The sequence below is a fragment of the Macrotis lagotis genome, chromosome 2 (genome assembly GCF_037893015.1).
Source record: "Macrotis lagotis isolate mMagLag1 chromosome 2, bilby.v1.9.chrom.fasta, whole genome shotgun sequence".
NCBI lineage: Eukaryota > Metazoa > Chordata > Mammalia > Peramelemorphia > Peramelidae > Macrotis > Macrotis lagotis.
In genome coordinates, this window is record NC_133659.1 from 14,141,824 (window position 1) to 14,167,784 (window position 25,961).

At 41.9% G+C, this 25,961-nt stretch overlaps 1 protein-coding gene across 2 annotated transcripts in view; it reads right to left on the minus strand.

The window, feature by feature from the left end:
- CACHD1 (cache domain containing 1) overlaps positions 1–25,961 on the minus strand; it is a 228,379-nt gene that overhangs the window by 131,984 nt on the left and 70,434 nt on the right. For both annotated transcript variants that reach the window (XM_074221256.1, XM_074221255.1), the window contains exon 2: positions 7,158–7,220. In XM_074221256.1, the coding sequence (XP_074077357.1) occupies positions 7,158–7,220 (63 nt within the window). The remainder of the gene's footprint in view (positions 1–7,157; positions 7,221–25,961) is intronic.

The following is a 25,961-nucleotide window of genomic DNA, read 5'->3' on the forward strand; positions in this document are numbered from 1 at the left end:
TGGACTGAAGGAGTCTTGCATCTCTTCACGAGTGTTGATTCTCTAAAGAACTTTAAAGAAATGTACCACTTTCTTGTAAGATACAGAAAAGGGAAAAGGAGACGCCTTTTCTGCTCATGAACGGTGTGGCTGATGGTGCAGTCAAGATAGTTTGACTTTTCTGATTGAACTGGTGATTTTCACCTCTGTGCCCCCTCTGATCCCAGCAAACATCCATTGTAACATTATTTTATAAGAGTGCAAACGGTCGGGTGATTTTCCAAAAACTGAAGGGATGATGACACTGCCTCTTGATAAGTGACCAGTGTATTATTTGTTTGTGCATGGCAGAGATGATTCTCCTTTACTATGTAAAACATCCTGGGGTTCAAGATGGAAGCTTTAACCTGACCTAAGAACAGGAATTTTAGTTATTAGCCCAATGTTGCCATGGAAAATACCATTTGCAGGGCAGACGGGGAAACAGCCAGATTGGAAATGCCATTAGTCTATTAATCATCTTTGCATTATTAATAAAAATAAGATGATTAATAAATAAATGGAGGAGCAGCATGAATTCATGCAAAATGTGAATTGTACTCTGCCTCCAAGTTGCTGCTAACTAGAAGCTTGCGTAATAAAGCCTTACCTGGTAGAGGCCCAGGGCAGGTGCTTTAACGAGGAGATAAGAATTATTTGTAATGAGCATATCAGATGTTTGTGTGTGAGCAGCTACTTCCAAAGTGCTAGAGGCTAGCTTTAAAATATCAAATTAAATTTTGTTCTCTGAAAGAGTTAGGAGGTCACCAGAGAACTTTGTTCCTATTCTCTCATCTCTTGGCGGTGCTCCCATCACTTGGGTCTGAGGGTAAGTTTGAGCTCTGCCTTGTCCCAATTTCTTCCCAGTTTGGAAGATGGTTCCTCCCAGGCATCCATAGAAGGGTGTGTTCTAGCAGACCTGGTTGTCCTTTGTCCCTCCCAGATCTTCAAGTGACCAGGAGAGAGCAGAAGGACACACCCACATCTTCAGCAGGACTCTCAGCTGACCCTCCAGGTGAAACATCTCAGAAGGACACAGTCCTGTACCAGAGGACATCCCCTGGAGAGGCTCGGGGAGATGGCCTTGGGTTGAAGGAACACTATGTCAGCCTGTGGGTCAGTTCTGACAGATCCCATCAGCTGGCAACTCTTCTCCTGGGACAATGTGGAGAGAATTTTTGATCTAGATAGGAACTGTATCCCTGATATCCATCCCTCCCAACTCTATGAGTCAGGGCAAGGATTATAATCTAGTCTTCCAGGTCTCAGTCCCAAAGAAATTGAAGGAAGAGGGAAAAAATATCTCCCTGCAAAAATATTTCTAGAAGCTCTTTTTTGATGGTTACACAGAACAGGACATTGGGATGCCCATCACTCAGGGAATAGCCAAACAAATCATGGTGTATGACTGTATTGGAGTACTCAGACACAAGTTTCTCATTTGAACCTCACAACACCCCTAAGAGGAGGGTGTTACTATCTTCATTTTACAATTGAAGAAACTGAGGCAAACAGAGATTAAATAACATCTCCAGATCTCACACAAGCAAGTATCTAAGGCTTCCTGACTACAGGTCAGGTGCTTTGTGCACTATGTCCCTTTGCTGACCTACCACTTACATAGCGTTTGAGGTTTATAGAGTGCTTTACACAGATGATCTCATTTGATCTTTCCTCAAGACCTTTGCCTCAAAATTCAACACCTCCCCCCCACTGGATGGCCCTGCAGCTCAGGAATACACAATCTCCAAGAATTGCTTCCATTGAAGGAGAACTGATGAAGTCCTAGACCTCAGAAAGAGTTGAGGACATAAAGTCATCAAAGACAGCTAATAACCAAAGTTTAGATGGTGCAGTGGATAGTGCACTGGCCTTGGAGTCAGGAGGACAGGAGTTCAAATCCAGCCTCAGACATTTACTAACTGTGTGACGTGGGGCAAGTCACTTCACCCTGATTGCCTCGCATCCAGAAGCATTTCTAGTCATCCTGATTCCTATCTGACCACTGGACTCAGATAGCTCTGGAGGAGAAAGTGAGGCTGGTGACTTAGTACTGCCCCCTCACTCCAATTCAGTTCATGTTTATCATGGCATCAACTCCCTGATGTTGTGATTTTCTTCAAGAATGAAGGACAATCATCATCATCATCATCATTATTATTATTATTATTATTATTAATCAAAGTTTAGCAAGGAGACAAGTGAGGAAGTCAGGCCTAAGGAGGTGTGCAAAGGCAGTGGGACAGGAATCTATCTCCAACTGGGTCAGGAAAGTCAAAGAATGAAAAGACCCTAAGAACATTTCCCGTGGTGGACAACCAGCCTAGGATATGGAGCCTAGAAAGTCAATAGAAGGCAAAGGTTTTGCCTGGAGAATATTGCTTATCCATCATTTTGAAAGAGGACCAATGGCACCACAGAGTAATATTTTGATTTACAAAATTGATTAATGTGAGGCAGAGTAGCACCAAGTTCTCTTCCTTACTCTCTCTTCCAGGGCAGATGACTGGCAATGGCCCAGGATGCAATGGATGACCTTGGCATCTTCAATATAGTGCTTCACAGAATCTGCTTCAGTCACGTTCATGGTTCTCAGAACAAACTGTTCTCATCAGGGGAAGTCTTCCCATGCTTGGCATAGATATCCTTTAACTCACCAACAGGTTGGATGCCTGTCGGTTACCCTCAATCTGGTTTAGCCCATCTGCCCAGATGGTTTTCCTGGGATGTGACTGCTGCTCAGCTTCCTGGAGCCACAGGGGAGCACTGAGCAGCAGGTGAATATATAGCCCTCGAACCAGAGGGCTTGTCCTCCCTTAACACCCATACACTCCATCTAGAGAACAGACAGCAAGTCAAGGACCCATCCTCAAATGGAAAAGAGACAAAAGGTGTCTAGGAAGTCGATCAGTTTAGGGGCAGCTAGGTGGCATAGTGGATAGAGCACCAGCCCTGGAATCAGGAGGACCTAAGTTCAAATCTGACCTCAGACCCTTAATAATTGCCTAACTGTGTGACCTTGGGCAAGTCACTTAACCCCCAGTGCCTTAGAAATATTTTTAAAAAGTGTATCAGGGATTAATCCCCTATTAAACACAAAGTCAGAGACAAGATATGAACCAAGAGATTGACTATCTTTGACTGTGCAGAAATACTGGAATAGAAGCAAGAGAAAGGCAAGGGGACCTAATGGGCATTCACTGTAGTCCCATCATAGATTTAAGGCATGAGTTCTTAACCCAGAATCTGTGAACAATTTTTCTAATATTCTGAAAACGATTTCAATAATTTGGGTTTTTTTCTAATACTTATTTCATTTTATACATTTAAAAAGCATCCTTCTGAGAATGGCTTTACCTGCCTACCACAGGAGTCCAGGACACAGGATAAAGGAAGAAGCCATGGTAAAGAGCATGGCTATGCTGACTTGGGAATCCAACAGTCGGGGGGCATTCAGCAATTGAAAAGGCACCAGGGCAGACATGGGAAGTTGGAGCATCTGTCAGCCATCCAGTGGCTCATGAAACATTGCATTAATTACAAAAACGTGTTGGCTCTTTCCCTGAGCAAATAATTGGGACCGGCAATTACCAGAGTCTTTCTGGGAAATCAAATCTAACTCCTCAGCAATAACACCCAAGGCAATTATAAGCCTTTTAGAAAACAGACCCAAAGGTCCTTAGAGCTTGGATTCTCCCCACCAGCCCTGCTTCTTTTCTTCCTGGTCATTCTCCTTCCCTCCCTTTCAACTCCCTCCAAAAACATTGTAGACACCCTCGTGTTTTGTTTATAATTCTCTGGGGACACCATGTTTCCCCCCGACAAAATAAAAACTACCTGAAAACAGGGACTGGTTTCATTTTTATGTTTTCTGTTCCCAGAATCCCAGTGTGTGCTCCATAGTATATACTCAAAATATGTCTATTGAATTGAATTAAATGTCTTCTAAAATCATTGACTTTTTGGTTGAGGGGCTGGAATTCTTTTGCTGGGCCATTAATATTTGTGGCTGGAGCAAAGTAAGTTTTAGTCAGTACTTTTTCCCTTCTGCTGTGTGGGGGTCAAAAAACTTAGTTTGAATTTCCCTTCTATGACTTACTAATGGATAGTTTACACAGCTCCGGGAAGGCAAACATAATGGTATAATGGAAAAAGCATGAATTCTATCATCAGAGGGCTTGTGTTCAAATCTTGACTCCAGATGCTTGCTATCTGTATGACTTGGAGTAAATCATTAAACTACTTCCCTGCTTTCTCACCTGTAAAATGGGGAGGTTTTGATGAGATGCCTTCCAAAGTGTCTTCTACCTCTAAAATCATGACCCTAAGGATCCTCTTTGGGCCTCAATTTCACTATCTGTTAAATAAAACGTTTTGTTGCAATAATGATTTCTAAAATCTCTTCCAGGCAGTTAGGTGATACCATAGTGGATACAAGGCCAGGCCTGGATAATAATGAAGACTATTCTTCCCGAGTTCAAATCCAGCCTCAGACACTAACTAGCTGTGTGACCCTGGGCAAGTCAGTTCACCCTGTTTGCCTCAGTTTTCTCATCTGTAAAATGAGTTGGGGAAGGAAATGGCAAACCCTCCAGTATTTCTGTCAAGAGATGGGGTCTTGAAGAGTCAGATAGGACTGAAGGACAATCCTAAATTAAATTATGCCATGAATGGATTCCAAGACAAAGCACTTCATCCTGGGTTGCCATTTTTCCCTAAATCTAGGAACAGTTCATTGAAAACTTGATTCTCTAGAGGCATATGCTCTGTTTCTGTCTCTGTGTTACACACACACACACACACACACACACACACATTTTCTCTCTCTCTCTCTCTCTCTCTCTCTCTCTCTCTCTCTCACACACACACACACACACACACACACACACACACACACACACACCCTACCTTCTGGAATGGAGACTAGGAGAAATTTGGATTGAGGTAGATACTTGCATGATTTTTGTTTTCTCAACCTAGTTGCCATGGTTTCCTTGACAGCACAATTCCTCCTCTATTCAGGTAATGAAAAATGTAAGAAGCACTGTCAGGTAATTAGGGTTCCATGCTTCTGGCTTGTTTTTTACAGGATCATCTACATTAACAGAAAGTTTTATGCTCAGATCCCCAAATCACAGAATATTCTTTTTGGGGATTGCCAAATTATCCGGCAGCTATTACCAACCAGCTCAGATTTATTGTCTGCTTAAGTAGAATAGCAAAGTCTGCTCTCATCCTCCCTGTGAAAAGGGCTTTGAGGAGTAGAAGCCAATGGTCTGAGGAGGAAGATCAAACCAGGCCACTGGACTGTCTAACAGAAGGAAGACAAAAAGGCAACTCAACTGAAACCTCAGCCATTCTGTAAAACACAAAGGTCTTGCCAAAGTCACCCACCCCAAGGAGGGATTGAGCCAAGAGGTAGGATTCAGGTTTTCTGCCGCCAAAGCCAGGGCTTTGTCCTCAGCATATCCTATACCTGAGCCATCAGCTAAGGTGACCCTGAAATCTAGAGTCCACTAACATTGAGTCTAACAATGGAGCTGATCTTCATCACAGTTTAGAGGAAATGATTTTGAAGTAAATTGAAGGTAAGCATTCTTAACCTGGGATCTGTAGCCATTATTTTAATAGTTGCATTTCCATATAATTATTTTCTTTCAAAATCATATGCATTTTATGCATTTGAAAATATGATTCTAAGAAGTCCATAAGCTCCACCAGACAGCACAAAAGAGATCCATCTTTTTCTCTCTTTACCCTTAGTCCTAATTCTTCAAACACAAAATGACTAATAGGTAAACATATTAAACACAAATGAACATGTACAACTTTTACTAGATTGTTTGCTGCTAAATGAAGGAGGTGGAAAGGGAGGGTGGTAGAAAATTGTATAACATAAATGAGTAATTGGATGAAGGTTGAAAAACTTTCATAACATGTAAATGGAAAAATAAAAATATCAATAAAAAAAGATTCACAATTAAAAAAAATGATTAAGGACCTTAACTCTACAGATTCCAGTTACAAACGCATCTCAGATCCCCAATAGTATTTTGAGACTGTCAGGGAAAGAACTGAGAGGGAGGAACAGTAATTTTTCTCATTTGATACTGTATGATTCAGAAAAGTTAAGTGATCTGGACAGGTCATATAGCTAAAATCTGAAGGAGAACCGGGTAAAGCCCCTCAGATGGAGCTGGGAATGGTTTCTTCTCATTCTGGAACACAATTTGGAATTATGCCCTCCAAAAAAAGTGGCTCAAATATCTCTAGTCTTTGTTCCAGAGATTCCATTACTAATCTAACCCAAGGATTGCATCCCAAGGATGTAAATGGCCAAATATTGTAAAGCAATATTTCTTGTAGTAGCAAAGAATTAGAAACATATTAATTGCTCATTATTGGGGAATAGTTCAAAAAACAACTGTAATACAATAACTCAATGGTTTCTTCCTCTGCTGAACAAAATGATGAATACAGAAGACTTCTATGAACTGATTCAAAACCAAGTAAGAAGCTAGTGGCGATGTACGTCACGGTGACAATAATGTGAATGGAAAGAACAACAGTAACTACATACCCAAAAGAGAATTCAGGGAATGGAAGATGAACGGGTTGGGACTCAAACCGAGAGAGAGGAAAAGAAGGCATGGCTCTGGCTTCAGTGGAGAAGTGAAGAATTATGGGATGTGAAATACAGCATATAATAGACTTTTGTGATATAAACCATTTTTATCTCCTCTCATTCATTATTATAAGGAATGATGATGGTGGTCCTACATTCTTGAAGACTATGACTTCAGAAGGTGATGTCATAGCAAACAAGAGAACTGGTTTTGAGGGAGTGGGGCTGGGCTAAGTCACCAGCTGCACTTTCTCCTCCAGAACATCTGAATCCAGGGATTAGATATGAATCAGGACAACTAGAGATGGCCCTGGATTTGAGGCAGTCGGGGTTAAGTGACTTACCCAAGGTCACATAGCTAGTATCAAGTATTTGAGACCAGATGCTTTTCTGAAGGGAAAGGAATCTTGGAGAACTATATGTGGTGGGGAAAAAATATGAGATATTGACCCCAAAATGAAAAGAAATCAGTGTAGAAGAATACTAATGAAATGCAAATGCAAGGTCTACTTACCTGCTGGACCTCACTCTCTCCATTTGAGATCTTCTCCGTGTACACGAAAGAGTTGAATATGCGCTGCAATGGGAAAAAAAAGGAAATTTCAGATTTCCAGATGTGACATCCACACATTCCCAGAGGGAGGCAGGAGGCAGGAGAGGGTTTGTTTATGGAACAAATAGAATCAGACATGGAAAAAGAATATTTCAAATTGAAACTCTGACATTTTGTACAAATATAGAGAGATCCACACTTCAGCCAGCATCAATTTTGCTCATATAAACAACACAAACAGGGATATGTGTGCTCACGTGTTTAGGCACACACAAATGAGCACACTCAATGAGAGGAAACTAAACCAGATGTGACCCAATAGTTTTCTTTTCAAAATAAAAAGCACTTCGGTATACTTCCCACACCCCTGTCATTCTATCCTCAGACACTGATCTCAACCCATTATATTTCTCCTTTTGGTGCTACAGTTGTAATTGTTTACAGACAGTCGCATCTGATAAGACTCACTCTCCTCCAGATTCTTTCCAAGCTCCCTCATGGTCCTTCCTTCTTTGTCCCCACCAGGTGGAAGCCACAGCTTCCTCATCCACGCCTTCTTCTCTCCTTCCCATCCACTACTCTCTCCCTCCTGGTCTCTACTGGGCAGATTCAAAGCTTCCCTCTCTTAATAATATAAGACATTAACCTATAGAAAGGTTCAAGAGGTCACTCATTTAAGCCTCACAACTGGGAGGGATGAAGGGAGGGAAGCACTACATGTGTCATTAGTCATTTTACAGATGAGGAAACTGAGGTTTTGACTATTGAGTGGTCTGCCTTAGGTGGAATCTCATAGCTGGTGTTTGAGATTAGATTGGAACTGAGGTCTTTCTGGGGTCTTAGTCTTCTCTCTCTCATGTACATGCATGTCTAACACATGTTTTATATATAGTATTATATTTATATAATAGATCATGCTTTTGTCTATGCCTGCTTGGTCCAAGAGAAGACTTATATATCCCAAGGTTGACTTGTATATATCAAAAAATCATTGAAGATATAGACAATGGTTTGCTCACAACTTATCACAACTGTTAAATTTTCAGAATGAGCATTTATACCTTAGAAATTGGTAAAGGCTAGAAATCGGGGCCTGACTCAAGAAAATTATGGAAAAAATATTCATTATAATTAAACTCAAAAGTGTATGATGTAAATATATTTTCCAAAGAAACAACTGTGAATCATTTGCCAGCATACCCTTGGCTTTGTAGCTAGAAGGGATGCCAGAAATAGTCTGGTCCAATGGCATCATTTTCTAGGTAAGGAAATTGAGGCCTCCAAATAGTCAAGTGATTTGTCCAGGGTCCTACTGGCAGTAAAATCCAGGATTTTAACTCAGGTCTTCTGACTCCAAAGTTAATGCCCTTTCACTTCTGATCATAGACCTTAAAAGTTAGAATAATTTCCTCTGGTGAAAAGAGAGCTAAATCTGGAATAAATGGGCCTGGTCTGGGTTCAGATTCTGTTTCTGCACCTTACTGTCTATGAGTCTTAGGCTAAACGACTTCCATTCTCTGGATCTGTTGTCTCATGTTTAATTAGGGAAACTGTACTAGAACAGGGACATCCAGGGCTGCAGCACAGCTTCAGGAAGCTGATAAAAATGTAATTGGAAAAATATTTGACCAAATTAATAAAAATGCAATAAAACGTAAATAATATTGATTTGTAATTTTCTGTTCCTTTGGAACTGGATACCCTTGTCCTAGATGACTTCCAAGGTCTTGCCCAGCTCTAAATCTATACTCCCCTAACTTCAGAAAAAATTTGGCTCAATTCTTTTTCTAAAATGAAGGGTTGTCATGCCTAAGAGGTTGGATCTGTCCTGTCTGGCCCCAGAGGGTAGCACTGGTAACAAAGAGTAAAGGATGTAAAGAAATGGGTTGAGACTCCCTGTGTGATGCTGGCACTGCATTCTTCGGGCTTCTTTCTTTCTCTATAGAAGGGTTTCAACTGTGTCACCTCCTAGATCCCTTGTGATATAACAATTTCCCTCTAATTCCTATTTACAGAGATTTGCAGGAGACTCTCCTCACAGCCTTCACAGCCCCTTTCCTCCTCAACCCACAGTGAGCTAGGGGCTCTTATTATGCCCATTTTACAGCAGATACTTATGCTGCAAGAAATCACAAGTGACTTGCCGAAAGTCACACCAACAGTGAGGGTCTGAAGCAGGATTTGAATTCAGTCTCCTCACCCCCAAGTGCATCACTCTATTCACCAAGCCACCCAGCTGCCTTCTACTCATACTACGTCTACTTTCTGGGGGTGAAGAAAACAGAAGGCAATGGAGAGACCCAGCCATCTGAAGATGAGGGATCAGGAAGGCAGAGTTCAAAACAAGACTGAACATGTCAGGTTGTAAATACCTGAACAGGTAATCTTATAGAGATAAACTCTGAGGTGCCAAAGTTTCAGAATGTTTATAGTGCTTGAGAGGTAGTTTGGCAGCACGGACAAAGGAGCTGGCCTTGAAATGAGGAAATCCTGGTTTGATGTCCAGCTCCTGGTATATGCTGGCTGGGTGAGCCTGGCCAGGTCATGCAACATCTCGGGTGCCAGAGACTCTCTAAAATGAGTAGCAGGTCTGTGACGATAGGTGACAGATTCTTCACTCGGGCTGATGAATGCACAGGTCCAGAAGAATAACTACTACCTTATTATTATTAGGTTGTTACTATTACTATTATGATTATGTAGGGGAGTAGTAATTTGAGTCAATGCCTTCGAGAGTCGACTGATCACCCCAGAACAGCCCGAGATCAAACCTGAAAATGTTAACCAAAGTTTCCTTTGTCCTCTTTCCCAACCTGCCAAATATTCATCAGTACCTGGGATAACTGCCCAGTGGCCTGGACACACCTGCATAGCTGTGGCTGAGTAGACATGCCAAGTTCATTAAGTGCTTAAGAATCTAAGGCTAGGACAACATAAACATCTTTAAAAGCAAGAAAACCAAGGAGTGTAGGAAAGAAAATTGTCAGAATTTTAAGGAAAAAAAGTTCATGAGCTCAAGAGATTTGGAACTTTAAGGAATCTCGGTGTTCATCTTGTTCAACTTTCCCCGCCCACCCTCAGTTTACAGATGAAGAAACTGAGGAAAAGAGTAGGTAAGTAATTTGTACAGTTCCACAAGTATAGACGGTTACAGAGCTGAGATTTTAACTCAGATATTCTGACTCAGTGGTGAATCATGAAATAACAATAGTGACAAGAATAGCAAAAACAAGATAATGAGCCGACATTTCTATATCACTTTTAAGTTTTCAAAGAGCTTTTATAGATATTATTTCATTTGATTCTCCCACCAGCCCTGGAAGGTAAGAAGCATTGGTTTTAAAAAAACTAAGTATTAGAAGCCAAGAACTGATTTTTTACTGTTCAGTAGTTTCTGTTATGCCAGACTCTCCATGACCCCATTTGGAATTTTCTTGGCAGAGACACTAGAGTGGTTTGCCATTTCCTTCTCTAAGCTCATTTTACAGTTGAGGAAATTGAGGTAGACAGGATTAAATGACCTGCCCTGGGTCACACAGCTGCTAATTGTCTGAACCTGGATTTGAATCCAGATCTTCCGCTGATCCTAGCCTCCCAATTGCTGACTAAGTAAAACAAATTCAGTGATAGCTTGACACCATTTTCTGAAGCCATCCAATCTTGGGTAAGTCATTCCCCATTTCCGAGGTTTTAGTTTCTCCATCTGTGACAGGGTCCGGGCTTTGGAAGAGATCGTCGCTAAGTCTTTCCTGGCTCCCCATGACTCTGAAACCATGATTACCATGTCCTCAGGAAGCAACTCCTCATCCTCACCCTTTTGGTGTAGTTTTCCCTGTTTGAATGTAGAATCTTAAAGGGCAAGGACTTTCACGCTCAGCCTCATGGCTGAGCCCAACCTGCTCAGGACAAAGTAAGGAAGGGGGTTGTTGAAATGGAAATGCTTAGGCTAAGCTGGCTTCCAGAGAGTACACTGTCCTCCTTTTACACTCCCCAATTCTTTGATTCTTCTAATGACTTCCATACTTGGGAATATATGAAGCATCTGGGATTTCTTTAGAGGTCTACCAGAGAGCACTCGGGATCTGAATCAGTAGCTAGAGAACTGCCTAATGTCTAGGAAGGATGAAGTGACTCCTTCACGGTCATACAACTCCCACTGGATGGAGCTGAGGCTCAGAAAAGTGAGCCTAGGGTCACATGTATTGATGGGATGGGGGGGGGATGGGAAGCCAGGAGCTGACAACAGAGCCAGTGAGGGGGTGAGACCAGATAGGAGAACACATGCTGCCTTTCAGAGTTTAATATATTTAATAATAATATTTAGCTCATCTTTCTGGTGGCAAGCACAATGGATTTAGGCTCAGCTGTGGGTTAAGCCAGAAGGGACCTCAAAGCTGTCTAACTCCTTCATCTTGGGGGATAACAGAATGGAAAACCCTAGGGTTACACTGACCCTACACATCAAAGGTGGGATTTGGAAGGACCTCTGACCTCACAGTCAGTGTTTTGTTTTGTTTTTCTACATTTCCAGACTACCTCCCTCCAAGAAAGAAAGGGAGGGGGAAATCCCCTTCTTTTGTCAATTGAAGCTAACACCCCCCCACCCTCACCTCCGCTCTCCCAGGACAAGGAAAATTCAAATTTCAACCCAAGAAAGAACCAGGATATCTAGTCTAACTGGTATGTGAACAAGGATCCTCTATAACAGGGGTTCTTAACCTGGAGGCCACAGGAGGGACAGGAATTTGGGGAAAAACCGACATCTAGGTTTCCATATCTTTGGCTGCTTTTGCTAGTCCTTGCCTTCAAGGAGCTTACCCTCTAATATAGGAGACAACAAGTCAACAAATATGTGCAAAGCAAACTCTATACAGGATAAATAGGAAATAAGGGAGAGAGGGAAGGCACTGGAATGAAGAGGACTTGGGGAAGTCTTCCTATAGATGATGAATATCCTGGAGCAGAGATGGAGAATCTTGTCCACAGATAGTATCACAGGAACAAGGTATAAGAGAACTAGGTAGGGGTGTTGGGGTGTTAAAAAGGGCTTTAAGTGCCAAATAGAGGATTTTATATCTAATCCTGGAAGTAATAGGGAGCCACTACAGTTTCATGAGTTGGGAACGGGGGTGTATGTACAATCACCTTGGGTCCCAAATAAAGGATGTTCCTTCCCTTGAGGCAGGCAAACTCACCATCAGGCATTTAATAATCTAGGTGTGAGGTAATAAGAACCAACATTAGGGGGTGAAAGCGTCAGAAGAGAGGAGAAATACATCAGAGATGGTAAAACAACAGGTCTGGACACCATATTGGATGGGGGTTGGGGAGAGATGGTGAAGAGCCCACAAAGACTGCTAGGTTGGCAGCTGGATGACTTGGGAGGAATAGGAGGAGATGGGGGGAAGGATTAGGAAGAAAGATAATGAGTTGAAGATGTCTCTTGGACGTTCGGTTTGAGATGTCTGAAACACATTTGGAGACATGAGATCAGAGGTCAGCAGAGTTTGGGGGCAGGGAGTGGAGGTGGAGAATCAGCAACCTGGAGAGATGAGATCACCACACCTGATCTATATTAAAAGTCAACCAAAGGAAGCTTGTCTTGCCATCCATCTGCTGCATAAAACTGTGAGAGTGACAGAAGGCAAGCCCATCGAAAAACCAGAGGCAAAAATGCTGGCTGGGAAGTCCAGAGGGCCCTGGCTGAGATGCTGACCACCCAAAGATGCCAGGTCTTGTTTACTTTTCAGAAGAAGAAAATCGTGTGAATGAGGGATCTGAACTGTTACCCCAAACCCAAACTAGGATGAACCTATACCAAAAATGTCCATGAGTATGACGACCCCTGCTTGCACTTTACCTCTCAGGACAAAATGAATGGAGACTTAAAATTACTGGAATGGGGGAATCTGGAAAAAGGCAGACCTTCTCTTCTACCCAGTTTCAGCCTGTCACTCTCTTATCCCCCTCCCCAGGGGACTGAAGGAATGTCAGAAATCTGAACTCTTTCATTCAAAAGCAGCCTTGGGAAAGGCATCAGGAAAAGGAGTCCACACACATATACGCATACCCAACCACACACACCTCCAAAGGGGTTGTCTTCCAAGTTAAAAACTCACCATAGATATGTTAAAAATGCTAACTTCTTTGTCTTTTGGGGCAAGAATAAATTAAATAATGTGTGTGTGTGTGTGTGTGTGTGTGTGTGTGTGTGTGTGTGTGTGTGTGTGAGAGAGAGAGAGAGAGAGGAGTAGGAGAATAAGAGAAAGAGAATGAATGAGAAAAAGAGGAGTGAGAGAAAGAGGCGAGAAAGAATGAATGAGAAATGAGAGAATGAGCGAAAGAAAAAGAATGAGAGAAAGAGAGGGAAGGGGGGGGAGAGAGGGAGAGAGAGAGAGAGAGAGAGAGAGAGAGAGAGAGAGAGAGAGAGAGAGAGAGAAGAAAGATTCAAGTATGTTATTTTAAATAAATGTAAAATGGTGAAGGGTTGGGAACAGTTTTTCCTGTCTGAGTCTTTGCTGAAAAGCCCATTTCCAATTTTTGCTGCATTCTGTCCTAAGACTTCAGACTGAAAGGGGTCTTGGAAGCCTCTAGTGTAGCCTTCTCATTTTTCAGCTGAGGAAACTCAAGGCGGGACAGGTTTAATGATTTACTCGAGGTCATAGATAGGAAGGGAAGAGCCAGGAAGCCCCTTGGCCCCAAACCCAGTTGTTTCCATCACCCTGTGCTGGAGCCTGGAAGAAATGTTTTAAGTGAACCCATCAGCAACACCGCTCAATTTCTATTTACATCAAAGGATTTTCCCACCCATCGATAGGACCAAATTCCAGGAGGAATTATTTTTCCCATGGCTCATGAGAACAGGGCAACCCCCAACCCCAAACTGACCTTTCCTTGTGTCTTGGAACTCAGTTCTATTAGTTCTATTTAAGGGATTCAGAGGACCACAGTATGTACCGGAAGAATAATAAGGATATTTATAGAGAGCTTGGTAACTACAAAATAATTTACATAATTAAATGAAACTCCTTATGGCAAGAACACTGGGAATCAGAGGTTATGGTTGTAAACATTCCCATTTTAGAGGTGAAGAAACTGAGGTTGGAAGAAGCCATTCATTTCTCTATTGGCAGGAAGCTAGTGTTCAATGAAGAATTTGAGCACTGTGGCCAACTGGGGACACACATGAGGGTGATTTCATTAGTCATTCCCTTCCATAGCCATGAATAGGAATAATGGTAAGCTCAAAGTCAACCTCCAACACTACCTGTGTGATCCCGGACAATTCACGTAACCACTGCCTGCCTCAGTTTCCCCATATGTAAAATAAGGATCAACCACTCCCAAAATTGTTGTGAAAATCAAATGAGGCAATATTTGTTTTTAAATTTTATTTATCTAAGGCAGTGGGGTTAAGTGACTCACTCAAGGTCACATAGCTAGATCATTATTAAGTATCTGAGGCTGGATTTGAACTCAGGTCCTCCTGACTCCAGGGCCAGTGTGCTATCTACTGCATGACCTAGCTGCCCCTAAATGAGGTAATATTTGTAAGAAATGCTTAGCGCGGTGCTGTATGAATGTTAGTTGTTATTATTAATTACAGATGATGAGGTTGATGGATTATTGGGACTGGAGAGTTTTAAGATAAATAGCTTGAACAAAGCACATTAAATGTTCACACTAAGTCTGCCATCAAAACAATGAACCCCCCCCCCCAGGAGCAGAGGCTACCCCCAGGCTGCTTGGGGAGAAGAGAGCCAGCCCTGGTGGGTCAATCAACCACTGGCCTCTGGACTTCCTCCCAAGCTGGAAGAAATATGGGGATCACCATGACTGGCCACTGGACTTCCTCCCAGGCTGCGGAAATAGGGGGGGAATCACCATGTCTGACCACTGGACTTCCTCTCAGGCTGGAGGAAATATGGGGATCACCATGACTGGCCATTGGACCTCCAAGGCTGGGGGTAATAGGGGGAATCACCATGTCTGACCATTGGACTTCCTCTTAGGCTGGAGGAAATATGGGGATCACCATGACTGGCCATTGGACCTCCAAGGCGGCCACTGGACTTCCTCCCAGGCTGCGGAAATAGGGGGGGAAATCACCATGTCTGACCACTGGACTTCCTCTCAGGCTGGAGGAAATATGGGGATCACCATGACTGGCCATTGGACCTCCAAGGCTGGGGGTAATAGGGGGAATCACCATGTCTGACCATTGGACTTCCTCTTAGGCTGGAGGAAATATGGGGATCACCATGACTGGCCATTGGACCTCCAAGGCTGGGGGTAATAGGGGGATCACCATGACTGGCTACTGGTCTTCCTCCAAGGCTAGGGGAAAGGGGGATCCCAGTCTCAGAAACAGAAAAAGAAAGGAAAAAAATAAAAATGTTTTCATTGTATAAACCAAGCCCAAAGTCCTTAGTGGGCTGTCTCCAAAAGCAATGCTAAGTTCAGCCCAGAAGCCTCCATCAGCAATGGAGGAGCTGAGTGGAACAGGCAGCCACAGATGAGGTCTCCAGAGCCTTCCCTGGGGCTACATATTAATTGGTCCTCCACAATCCCAAGCATTCACTCCACCCTCCACTTCCCAAACTATCCTCCCATCCAAGGCGGTTTTCATAGGAGGAATTGGCAATGCCTCCTGGGGACAACTGCTGGGGTTATCACACTTGCCAAGGTGGGAAGGAGACCCCGGGGCAGCCGATGATGCCCCTGTGCCCACTGTAGACCCTCCTCCATCAGCATTAAGAAGAAGAGACTTCAGACCTTGATAAAGTTAATTGAACTTCAGACACATAAAAGCCACTGAGCCCATTTCCTGGCCCCTGCTTCCTCCCCCGCCTTCAACTGAAGCAAGCCAACACTAAAACTGCCCCCCTCCCTGCTGCCTTCCCCACCTATTATGAGCATCTGCATCCCATCCCATCCCATCCCATCCCTTCCCTTCCCCCTCAGCCCCACCCCCTCCAACAACCTTCCTATTTAATTGAGTCTGCTTAACAGATGGCAAGAGAATTCTCCTTCCCTGGGACAGGACAATTATAGGAGTGTTTAATGAGATGGTCAAGAGAGGGCTATTTACTCCCCTCCTCCCAGGCCTGCCAGATTTTAACTAGACATTTAAGTGAAGGCAATAGCAGAATATCATAGGTAAAGAATAAATAATTGCAAAATTTAATGAGATGCTGGAAGCCACCCCTCCCCAATCTTTGCTAAAAGAAAAAAAAAAAAAGAACCAGACTTGATTTTCTGAATCAAAAGATGACTGCACTATTCACTTGGGCTGGTCAGAATGGACCAGTCAGTCCACTAATGGCCTCATTTAGTCCTGGGTTTGGTCTAATTATTCACAGGAATGATTTCTAATGGGAGCAAAAGTATTTACCATCATCAGCCACAGGATGCAGAAACTGTCCAGTATCAACGGGTTAAAAAAAAAAAGCTCTGTCATTTTAAAACTCATTCCGACAACCAGGAGAGCTGAGGATTAGATACAACTCATTTTAGGACTCCTGGAACCGTTTCCCCAAATGTTTTTCTCTTGTCCACTCTCCTCCCCCACCTTATGATTAAACTGGGAGGACCCTTGGCCAAAGCAGCAAATGGCGCCTGGCCATGACTGGACTCCAACAAATCGGCTGATAGTTGAAATGTGTATAAAATACCAGAAACTCTTCGGACACTTTCTTGGACCAAGAGGAGGTGGAGCATCCGGGATGTTGAGGTCCCAAAAATCAAGCACTGAGGAGCTAACAGAGTTTTGGTCATTTCTTTCCATCTTTATCTCTCCTGCTCAAGACAAGTCTGTTTACAATCTTCAGAAAGTTTTCATTTTTGAAAAACCAAACTTAATGTATGAGAGTTTAAGGTTCATAGATTTAAGATTTTGAGGGGACACATATCATTCAATTTGAACCTCACATTTTACAGGTGAGGAAACTGAGATCTAGGGAGTTCTCTGTCCTCACAAACACTAACTCTAACATTCTGCGTTCTGAGGTCCTTCCCACCACCACCATTCCACAGAACTCTGTTTCTATCTCTCCAAATAAAATGCCAAATAGTCTTTCATTGGAAACACCAACTCCTTTGAAACCATCAAGGGAGAGAAATTGGACACCAGGCAAAGAGTGATGCATCTGAACCGAGATATACTGACTCCAAAAATTGCCTTACATCACACTATTTATTTTGGGGCAAATCCTTTCATTTCAGGGTCTCAGGTTCCTTTTCTATCAAAGGGAGATGTTATGGTTTGGTGGGGTTTTTTTTTTTTGGCAAAGACATTGCAGTGATTTGTCATTTCCTTCTCCAGCTCATTTTACACATTTTACACATGAGGAAAGTGAGGCAGAGTTACAGTGTCTGAGTCTGGATTTGAACTCAGGAAGATGACTCTTCCTAGCTCCAGGTTCAACACTCAAGGCTCCATGGGACCCCAAAACACCTGTTAGTACCTGCATACCTCAAAGGGTGGTTTGTAAGACTGAAATTGAGATGGTACATAGAAAATATTTTTAAAGTCATAAAGCATTGTTCCAGATAAAACAAGCCACCTCTAATGTCTCCCAGAGGCTGAAGGGGGTAAAAGAACAATATGAGCGTTGTGTGGAGGTATGCATTTCCCAGTCCTCAAGTTTCTATTCCTTTGACCCAGAGGAGACTTCTGGCCACAAGTTTTTGCCACACCCGTCCACACTTGTTTTTGGTTTTGCAACCCAGAGGAGGCTCTGCTGGAGGGGCACCACTCCCTTTCCCATAAATGTCCCATGCTATTATTTTGCAGCAAGGAAGCAGTCCATCAATATTCCCCTTCTTATGCTTTACCATCCAATGACATCCTCCTGCTTGTGAGCCATCTCCTGTTCTGATCCATATCGGGCTCCAGAGGAGATGGTTCCAGAAGAGAAAGTGAGACTGGTGACTGCATAGCACCCCTCACTCACATTTCCTTCCCATGGTTGTCACAGTCTCACCTCCCTGATGTCATGATCTTCGGGCAGGAAGGACAAACAACAACCACCATCTCAAACACGACCCTCTACCTCTGGACTCCAAGTGTCTTCACTTTCTCCCATCCCTGGAACCCTCTCCTCTCCCTCCTTATCTTCATCTCTGGGCTTCACTGACTTTTCCTTCCCGAAGTCCCACTTTCTGCCAGAAGTCTTTCCCAGGGTTGCTTCCCTTCTGCTGTCCCTCCTTTGATTATTACCACCTTAGGCCAGATGTGTCTTCTTTGTACACCACTGTTTGCATCTGGTATCCTCTGAAGGCAGAGGTGAGTTTTGGTTTATTCCCCTTTCTCTTTTTATCTCCAATCTTTAGACTGGCCCACAGTGGTATTTAATAAATGCTCTTTGGGCTACTGCTTTTTGTTCATTAGGAAACATACTCTCTTTGAAAATGAAATGATTTTTCCCCCTTCTCCTTGGCCCCATTTTTACCTAAAATAGTATGGCTGACCCTCCTACCTTTCCTGTTTTTGCTTCCCCACACCTGCACTGTATAAGTTTTTAAAAGCTGTCTGGGAAAGAAACAATCATTTCCTTAAACTCTGAGAATGTCCTAGAAAAAAAACAGATGCCAGAAATCCATGAAAGGTTTCAAGTTCACCAGGAACAAGAAACTCCAGTGATGCTGAAGTTGTTCTGAACTGTGACCAAGCTATTCACTGCAGAGGCTCCTTCACAATCAGTCTGAAGACAACATCTTGTCCCAGGAAAGAGCTGCTTCTACCTTTCCCTTGCTCTTCTATTCACCAATCCAAAGAAGAAAAGAAAATGTATAGGAACTTTTATAGGAAGAAAAAACTCTGGAGCTTCCTTCATTCCTATAAAGGTGGCCCATGTCCTGCTTCCAGCTCTTTGCCTAGCCTGGCCCCCTCACCTGTATGCCCTTCCTCTAGACCTCTGCGTCTGGGAATCTCTAGGTCCCTTTGAGACTCACCTCAAATATACCCCTAACAACACCTTTTTCTTTTCCCTATTTGGTAATCATAATAATTAATCATAATAGCTAATAGTGACTGATCTAATACTATGTTCCAAGCACTATTCTAAGGACTTTTCAGTTTTCTCATTTGACCATTTCAATAACCCAGAGAAATGGGACCTATGATTATCCCCATTTTACAGACAGGCCTTGAGTCTTGTTTGAGAATCACAACAACCTTGTTAAGGAGATACTATTATTATTTCCAGTTTGCAGATAATGAACCCTTATTAAAACACAATACATCTGGCACTGGCACTGTAGGCTGGCAATACAAAGACAAACAAGTCAGACAGTCCATGCCCACTTGGAGTTTCCATTTTAATGGGGGAAATGCACAACCAAAAGAGAATGGGGGCAGGCAGGTAAGGTAGCAGGGGGTAATGATGGCTAAGATGAAGAAACCAAAGTTTGGAGGACTTAGACCATTTGGCAAGAGGCCCAAAGATAAGATACTTTCGGAGAAAAATGGATAACCTTGTAAATTGATCTTGGGATTTAATTTTGACTCTGACATTTCCTCTGGGACCTTAGGCAAGTCACTTAATCACTCTGAACCTCAGTTTCCATATTTGTAAAAAGGGATTTATCCCAGTTCCCAGTAAACCAAGTTTTCTCTCATTGTACTGGAATCATCTTATAATAGGGAAAATGACTTGAACCAGGCCATTAGTTGAGGCTAGAAAATTCATTCTGTTACATGGTGATTGTTGCTGAAGTTATTATCTATTGCCATGGAATTTGACCAAAATTGATAGAAATAATTTCAGAAGCTTGGCAAAGAGGGAGCATATTTGAATAGGGTGAACTGGGTTTTCAAAAGGTAATTACTTAAATCTAAAACAAGACAGACTAAAAGAGGGTGGTTTAAATATCAAAATGTAAGGCATGAATCAAAATGTTTACACTTGAACTGCTGAATAAATGGAGAGATGTTAATGTGATGGCATAAATATTTTCCTGGTTCTTTTAACTGCATCATTTCCTGGGATTTCAAACCATAAAGAATTGTCAGATGGCAACCTGACTGGAAAATACAAATACCCTAAAGCTGGAAGGCAAAAGGAAAAGGGAATGGCAGAGGATGAGATGGCAAGATAGTGTCATGGAAACAATGATCATGAACTTGGAGAAACCATGAAAGAGAGTTGAGGATAGAAGGGCCTGGCATCCTATGGCCTATGGGGTCATGAAGAGTCAGATCTGACCAAAGGACTGAAAAATAACATATGCCTATGTGTATCTACAGACACATACATATACATACATATATATCTATATACATATAGATATATATGGGGGGGGGGGAGAATTTGTGGGCCCGGGGAGGAAAGATGCAGAAATTATAGACAATCTCCTTCCAGGAGAAACTTAGATGAACTGATAAAAAACGAAGAAAGAAGAACCAGGAAAACAAGGCACAAATAAGATATAGTAAGTAAATGGAAACAGCAGCAATAACAAAACTGAATAATGAACAACTTATTTATAATGATAACAATCAAGCACAGCCCCCAAAAGAATGCAAAAATGTTGAGCCTGGCATTATTTCTTTGCAGAAGTGAGAAATTATGGGTAAAGAATGCTGATTAACTCTCAAACATGGTTAATATTTTGTTACTTGAGTGGAATTGCTATTCCCCCCCCATCTTCTTCCCACAAACACTATGTTTTATTCTTTGTTATAATATAGAGATCTCTAGGGAGGGAGGGGAACAAAGATACATTTGAAAATGAAGGAAATATTAAGCCAAAAGAACTGTGTGTGTGTGTGTGTGTGTGTGTGTGTGTGTGTGTCAAGGTCAGACAGACACTTTCTAACAGACCAGGAAAGCCAAGAAGATTCTAGACTCTCCAGGTATAATGACTTGACAAACTTAAAATAAGTTTTGATGATTGTATTTTAATAGAACTGATTTTCTTCTTTATAGTCCAATATATTTTAATGAATGCTTTTTAAAAACCTAATTCTAAGGAACCTGTTGGCTTTGCCAAACCAAAGTGAACCATAACAAAAGAGAAGGTTAAAAAAGAATTCGTATCTAGTGGAGGAACTTTTAAGAGATTCGTCAGCTCTTTGAGTGTCATTATCCTCCTCTAGAAAATGAGTAGGACTGGATGACTAACTAGTCCTAAGCCTACTGCCCTAACTGCAGATCCCTCCCTCCTCCAGGAACTCCTTGATTTCTATAGGTTTTAACCACAGTTACCCTACAATCTTATTTTCTACAAAATGGGTTATTGTGAGTTTCTTTCTTCCAAAAGGTGGGTGGAACCTCTATATATCAGGGCGAACCTTTGAGGAGAAATACTTGCATAGACATATCTCAAATCCTTGGTGTGCTGTTGCCTTTGAGGTTTTACAAGCATCTGGTGGAGTTGCCAAAGTAGGAATTCAAGGTTATGAAATATAGTGGCAAAGGTTCTGGTCCCCTTTGTCTTACCAAGGTTTGCTCAACCAGTTATCTCTGACTCCCAAGAAACTAATTTTAGACCCAATTCTTCCACATATCTCTCTCCCTCAGGTCCCCATCTATAAAATAAGACAGTTGGAATAGCACATCTACAACCTAGCCCTTTGAGGGTTAACAATTTAGGAGACCATACTCCTTCCCAGAAAGAAACTATATAAAGAAACTCAATCCATTCAAGAGAAATACACATGGAATCCAGCCTGTAAAACTGGGGTTCAAAACTCTGCATTGATTGGCTAAATCCCAAACTGTTCAACCAACATTTTCATTGAGAAGCAAATCAAACCACTATTTTTACTCCAAAGTAGCAGTTCATGGAATTACAACCTTAGAGCCAGATGAGACCCCAAAGTTTTCTTAGCTTAATCCCTTCATTTAGAGATGAGAAAACAAAGACCTAGAGATCTGAAATGTCTAGTCCAGGATCATTCTTTGATTATGTGTGAGACAGAATCTGAACTCATTTTTCTGGTTTCAAAATTGACCCCTTACTATACTAAACTATATCACAATGTATATGTGTGCAAGGGGAGAATGTGGCCCTGGCGTTTCCTCTTGTAAGGGGGCTGTTTTTGTAATAATTGTCCCCAATTTATCTACTTAATAAATCATATATATATATATGAAACTTAATTGTGTCTAGTTGATAATTAATAAGGAGTCCACAAGTGGAAACTCTAACTTCTGTATAGTTCTAGTTTTGTTTTTATTTCACGTATATGTAGAATGCAAAATACCAGACTGGAAGAATCCAAAGCCAGAAATATCACCAATATCAGATAGGTAGATGATACCTCCCTGATGGCAGAAGTGAAGAAGAATTGAGAAGCTTCTTTATGAGGATTATAGAGGAAAGTGTAAAAGCTGGCATGAAGCTTAATATGTACATATATATATACATGCATATATATATTAAAAATTACTAAGATCTTAGCAATTGTTCAATTACTTCCTGGCAAATGGAGAAGAAATGGAAGAAGTGTCAGATATGGCCAATCTAGATAGTAGACTAAAAAGCAGAAGCATCCACATAATCAAAGCTAGGGTCTTTCAATAGTGATGTATGGCTGTGAGAATTGACTATAAGGAAAGTGAAATGCTACAGAATCAATGCTTTTGAATTGTGGAGTTGGAGAAGACTTTTGAGAGGGTCTTGGACAGCAAAGAGATCAAACAAGTCAATACTTTAAAAAGTCACTTCAGGTCAGTCACCAGAATTTTCAAATCCTGAAGTGGAACTTCAATGTTTTGGCCACATAAAATGAGAAAATGGGATTCATGGGAAAAGACTCTGATGTTGGGAAATTGAAGGCAAAAGGAGAAGGGGAGATGGATGAGATGGAGAGAGTGTCATAGATGCATTGAGCAAGAGCTGAGAGGACTTTGGGAGATAGTAGAGAATAGAAGCACCTGGTACACTATGGTCCATGGATCACAAAGATTCACCCAAGCATCGGTGCTGCAAATGCAAAGAATGAAGAACAATCCCTACTCTCAAGGAGACTACATTTTCAGGAAACAAGAAGTTTGAGTAATGTGGAACTGAAAAAGAAGAGTCTGGTCTTTACAAGACAACACAAAATGCTCTATTCCCCACAAGAGATGGTTAGTGAGGCTGCTCCCACAAGAATAATGGAGAGGACCAATGAAGAGATCAGATTGTGCAGGTAATCTCTGACTGTTTCCTAGCCAATAACTGAGCATCAAAGGGCTATTTTGATTGGTTGCTAACGTAGAATTGAGAGTGCATAAAAACAGTCTTTCCTTCCTAGCAGTGAGAGAACTAATTATTGTAGATCTTTTGAGTAGGGAAGGGAACAAGGAAGAGGAAAAACCAAATCAAAGAAGAAACTGAGGTCAAAGCCAAGATACTCATCTCCCTTCCTTGCAATTCTTTCTCTAGAACATCTCTTCTTCTTCCTTCTCTCTGCTGCCTGACACTACAAATTTCAGCTTCAAAATTGATCTTCTGTTTTAAAGGTGACTCACAGCTATGATTGGATTTCCTCAAACAATCTGGCTGCACCTCAAAATGACAAGTCACTCCCATTGAACCAATGGCTTTCAAGGACTTTTCAGAAAAATCGAATCTATTTTATGGACTGGATTGGTTGGTTGAGAGGAGTTCACAATTGGTTGAAATATTAGGATATAGCATCTTATTTACTTTAAATAGGGTGGGATACTGATCATGACTTCCCTCCCTTATACATCACACTATATATATGTATGCCTCAAATAAAAATAAAGAGACCAAGGTACAAAGGAGTTAAATACTAGGTATCTAGGGAGGAAGATCTCAAATAGAAAGTGAAGCTTTAGCTATCTTGAAGAAAAAAATGAGGAGAAAGAACATACCAGGAATGGGGCACCAAACCAAGAATTAGAAATAGGCAAAATATCGGCATCTATAATGAATGGAGAGAGAAGATCAATTTGGTTGAATGCCAAAGGAAGTGGAGGAGGGGAACAATGTACCATGAGGCTGGAAAGGTAGGTTGGGGCCAGATCGTGAAGGGTTTTCAAAGTTTATGTCTGATTGTAAAGGCAGTAGGGGAGGGACAGGACTATAACTTTGAATAAGGAAACTCACTCTCAGTCTGAAAATTGGATTTTGGGAGGGTTATTTTGGGGAATGTTTCAAGGCAATGGGGTTAAGTGACTTGCCCAAGGTCACGCAATTGGGTAATTACTGTGTCAAGTCCTCCTGATTCTAGGAACAGTGTTCTATCCACTATGCCACCTAGCTGCTCCCAGTTTGACAACTGTATGGAGGAATGGACTTTCATGGAATGGTGAGAAAGAAAAAGGAGTCAGGGAGTCCAATCAAGAGACTGCTGTGATTGTCCAGGCAAGAGATGGGGAGCTTCAGTAGCTCTCAATCTTCACTGAAAAAGGGAGATGTCATTCTTTGAAATATCAGCTATATAACCTTGAAGCCCTAAATTAATGCCAGCTATAATCATAAGAATGATCCAAATCATTATTACCATCATTATTAACATTTCCAAAGTAGTGAAACCTAAATTTAAATCCACATCTTCTGGCCACAAGTCCAGGGATGCAAAAAATGCTCCAGGAGGAGGCATTTCCCCTGGAAATCACCCCAGCCCCAATTTTTTCTCCTTGGTGGTCCCAAAGTCCAGTGCCTGAGTAAGTACAGAGCTCCACTTCTCAGATTAGGAAATGTGGACTGTTGAGGAAGAAAGAGTCTGCAGACAAGGAGTCCAAAGGGACTAATTGGAGAAGCCCCAGAGCCTGAATAATCTACAATTTGGATAATCAGCCACTAAATGACTTAATTATCTGTCTGACCAGCACAACAAGCCAGAGCTACTGGATAGGGAAAGCCTTATTATGCTAAAGATATTGTGGCAAGAGGTAAGACTGATAGGGACTCCAAGGGATCCATAGCCAAGAATTGTTTCCCTTAGTTTGCAATCTCAAAAAGAAGACTGGTAGATTGGGGGGGGGGGGGGTCCCTCTCTCCTTACTGTCTTATCTACAAGCCAGACTATGAGCATAGGACTGCCCAAGGTCCTGCAGAGAGGGTGCCTTATCCTGGAAGTCCTTCCCTTTTGGGGGGGGGGGAATGGGAGTTTTAATGTCTATCTTGTATTAAAAGAAATTAACAATAAAAAAAATATATAGCACAAGATGGTGGGTGAAGTCATGGCAGAAATAGGTTGGATTTCACAACTTCTGCAATGCCAAACTGTCTTGGGAGCTTGAATAATTTTTTAACTTGCTTGTTTCAGTCTTGCTTCAACCAACCAGCTCTAGAGTTTCTGACAAGTTTTGTTCTCAGGACCCTTTTGTATTCTTATAAATTATTTACTGAAGGTCACTCCTCTCAACAAAGAACTCTTCTTTATGTGAATAAGTTTATTGAGATTTATTAAGTGGAAACTAAAATGTCTTAGTATTATTATGAAAATAGTTTTGACCTTAAGGACCCCCCCCAAAAGGATCTCAGGGACCCCAGAAACACTGAACTAGACCATGAGCTTGTTAAGGATGGGTGCCTGGGTCTCAGACTCTTAGATCCTGCACAAGTCCTAGCAAAAGAGGAGAGGATGAGTTGCCTCTCAATAAACAAGAACAATGGATTTGGAATCCTAAGACCTCACTGGAAATCCCAGTTCTGCTACTAACAGTCTTTATGACTTCTGGCAACTGAAATGACTTCTCTGGGTCTCACTCTTACCATCTGTAAAATGAAGGAATTGGATCCAATGATGGACAAGATTCCTTCCAGGTCTAGATCTGGGCTCCTATAACGATATAGCAA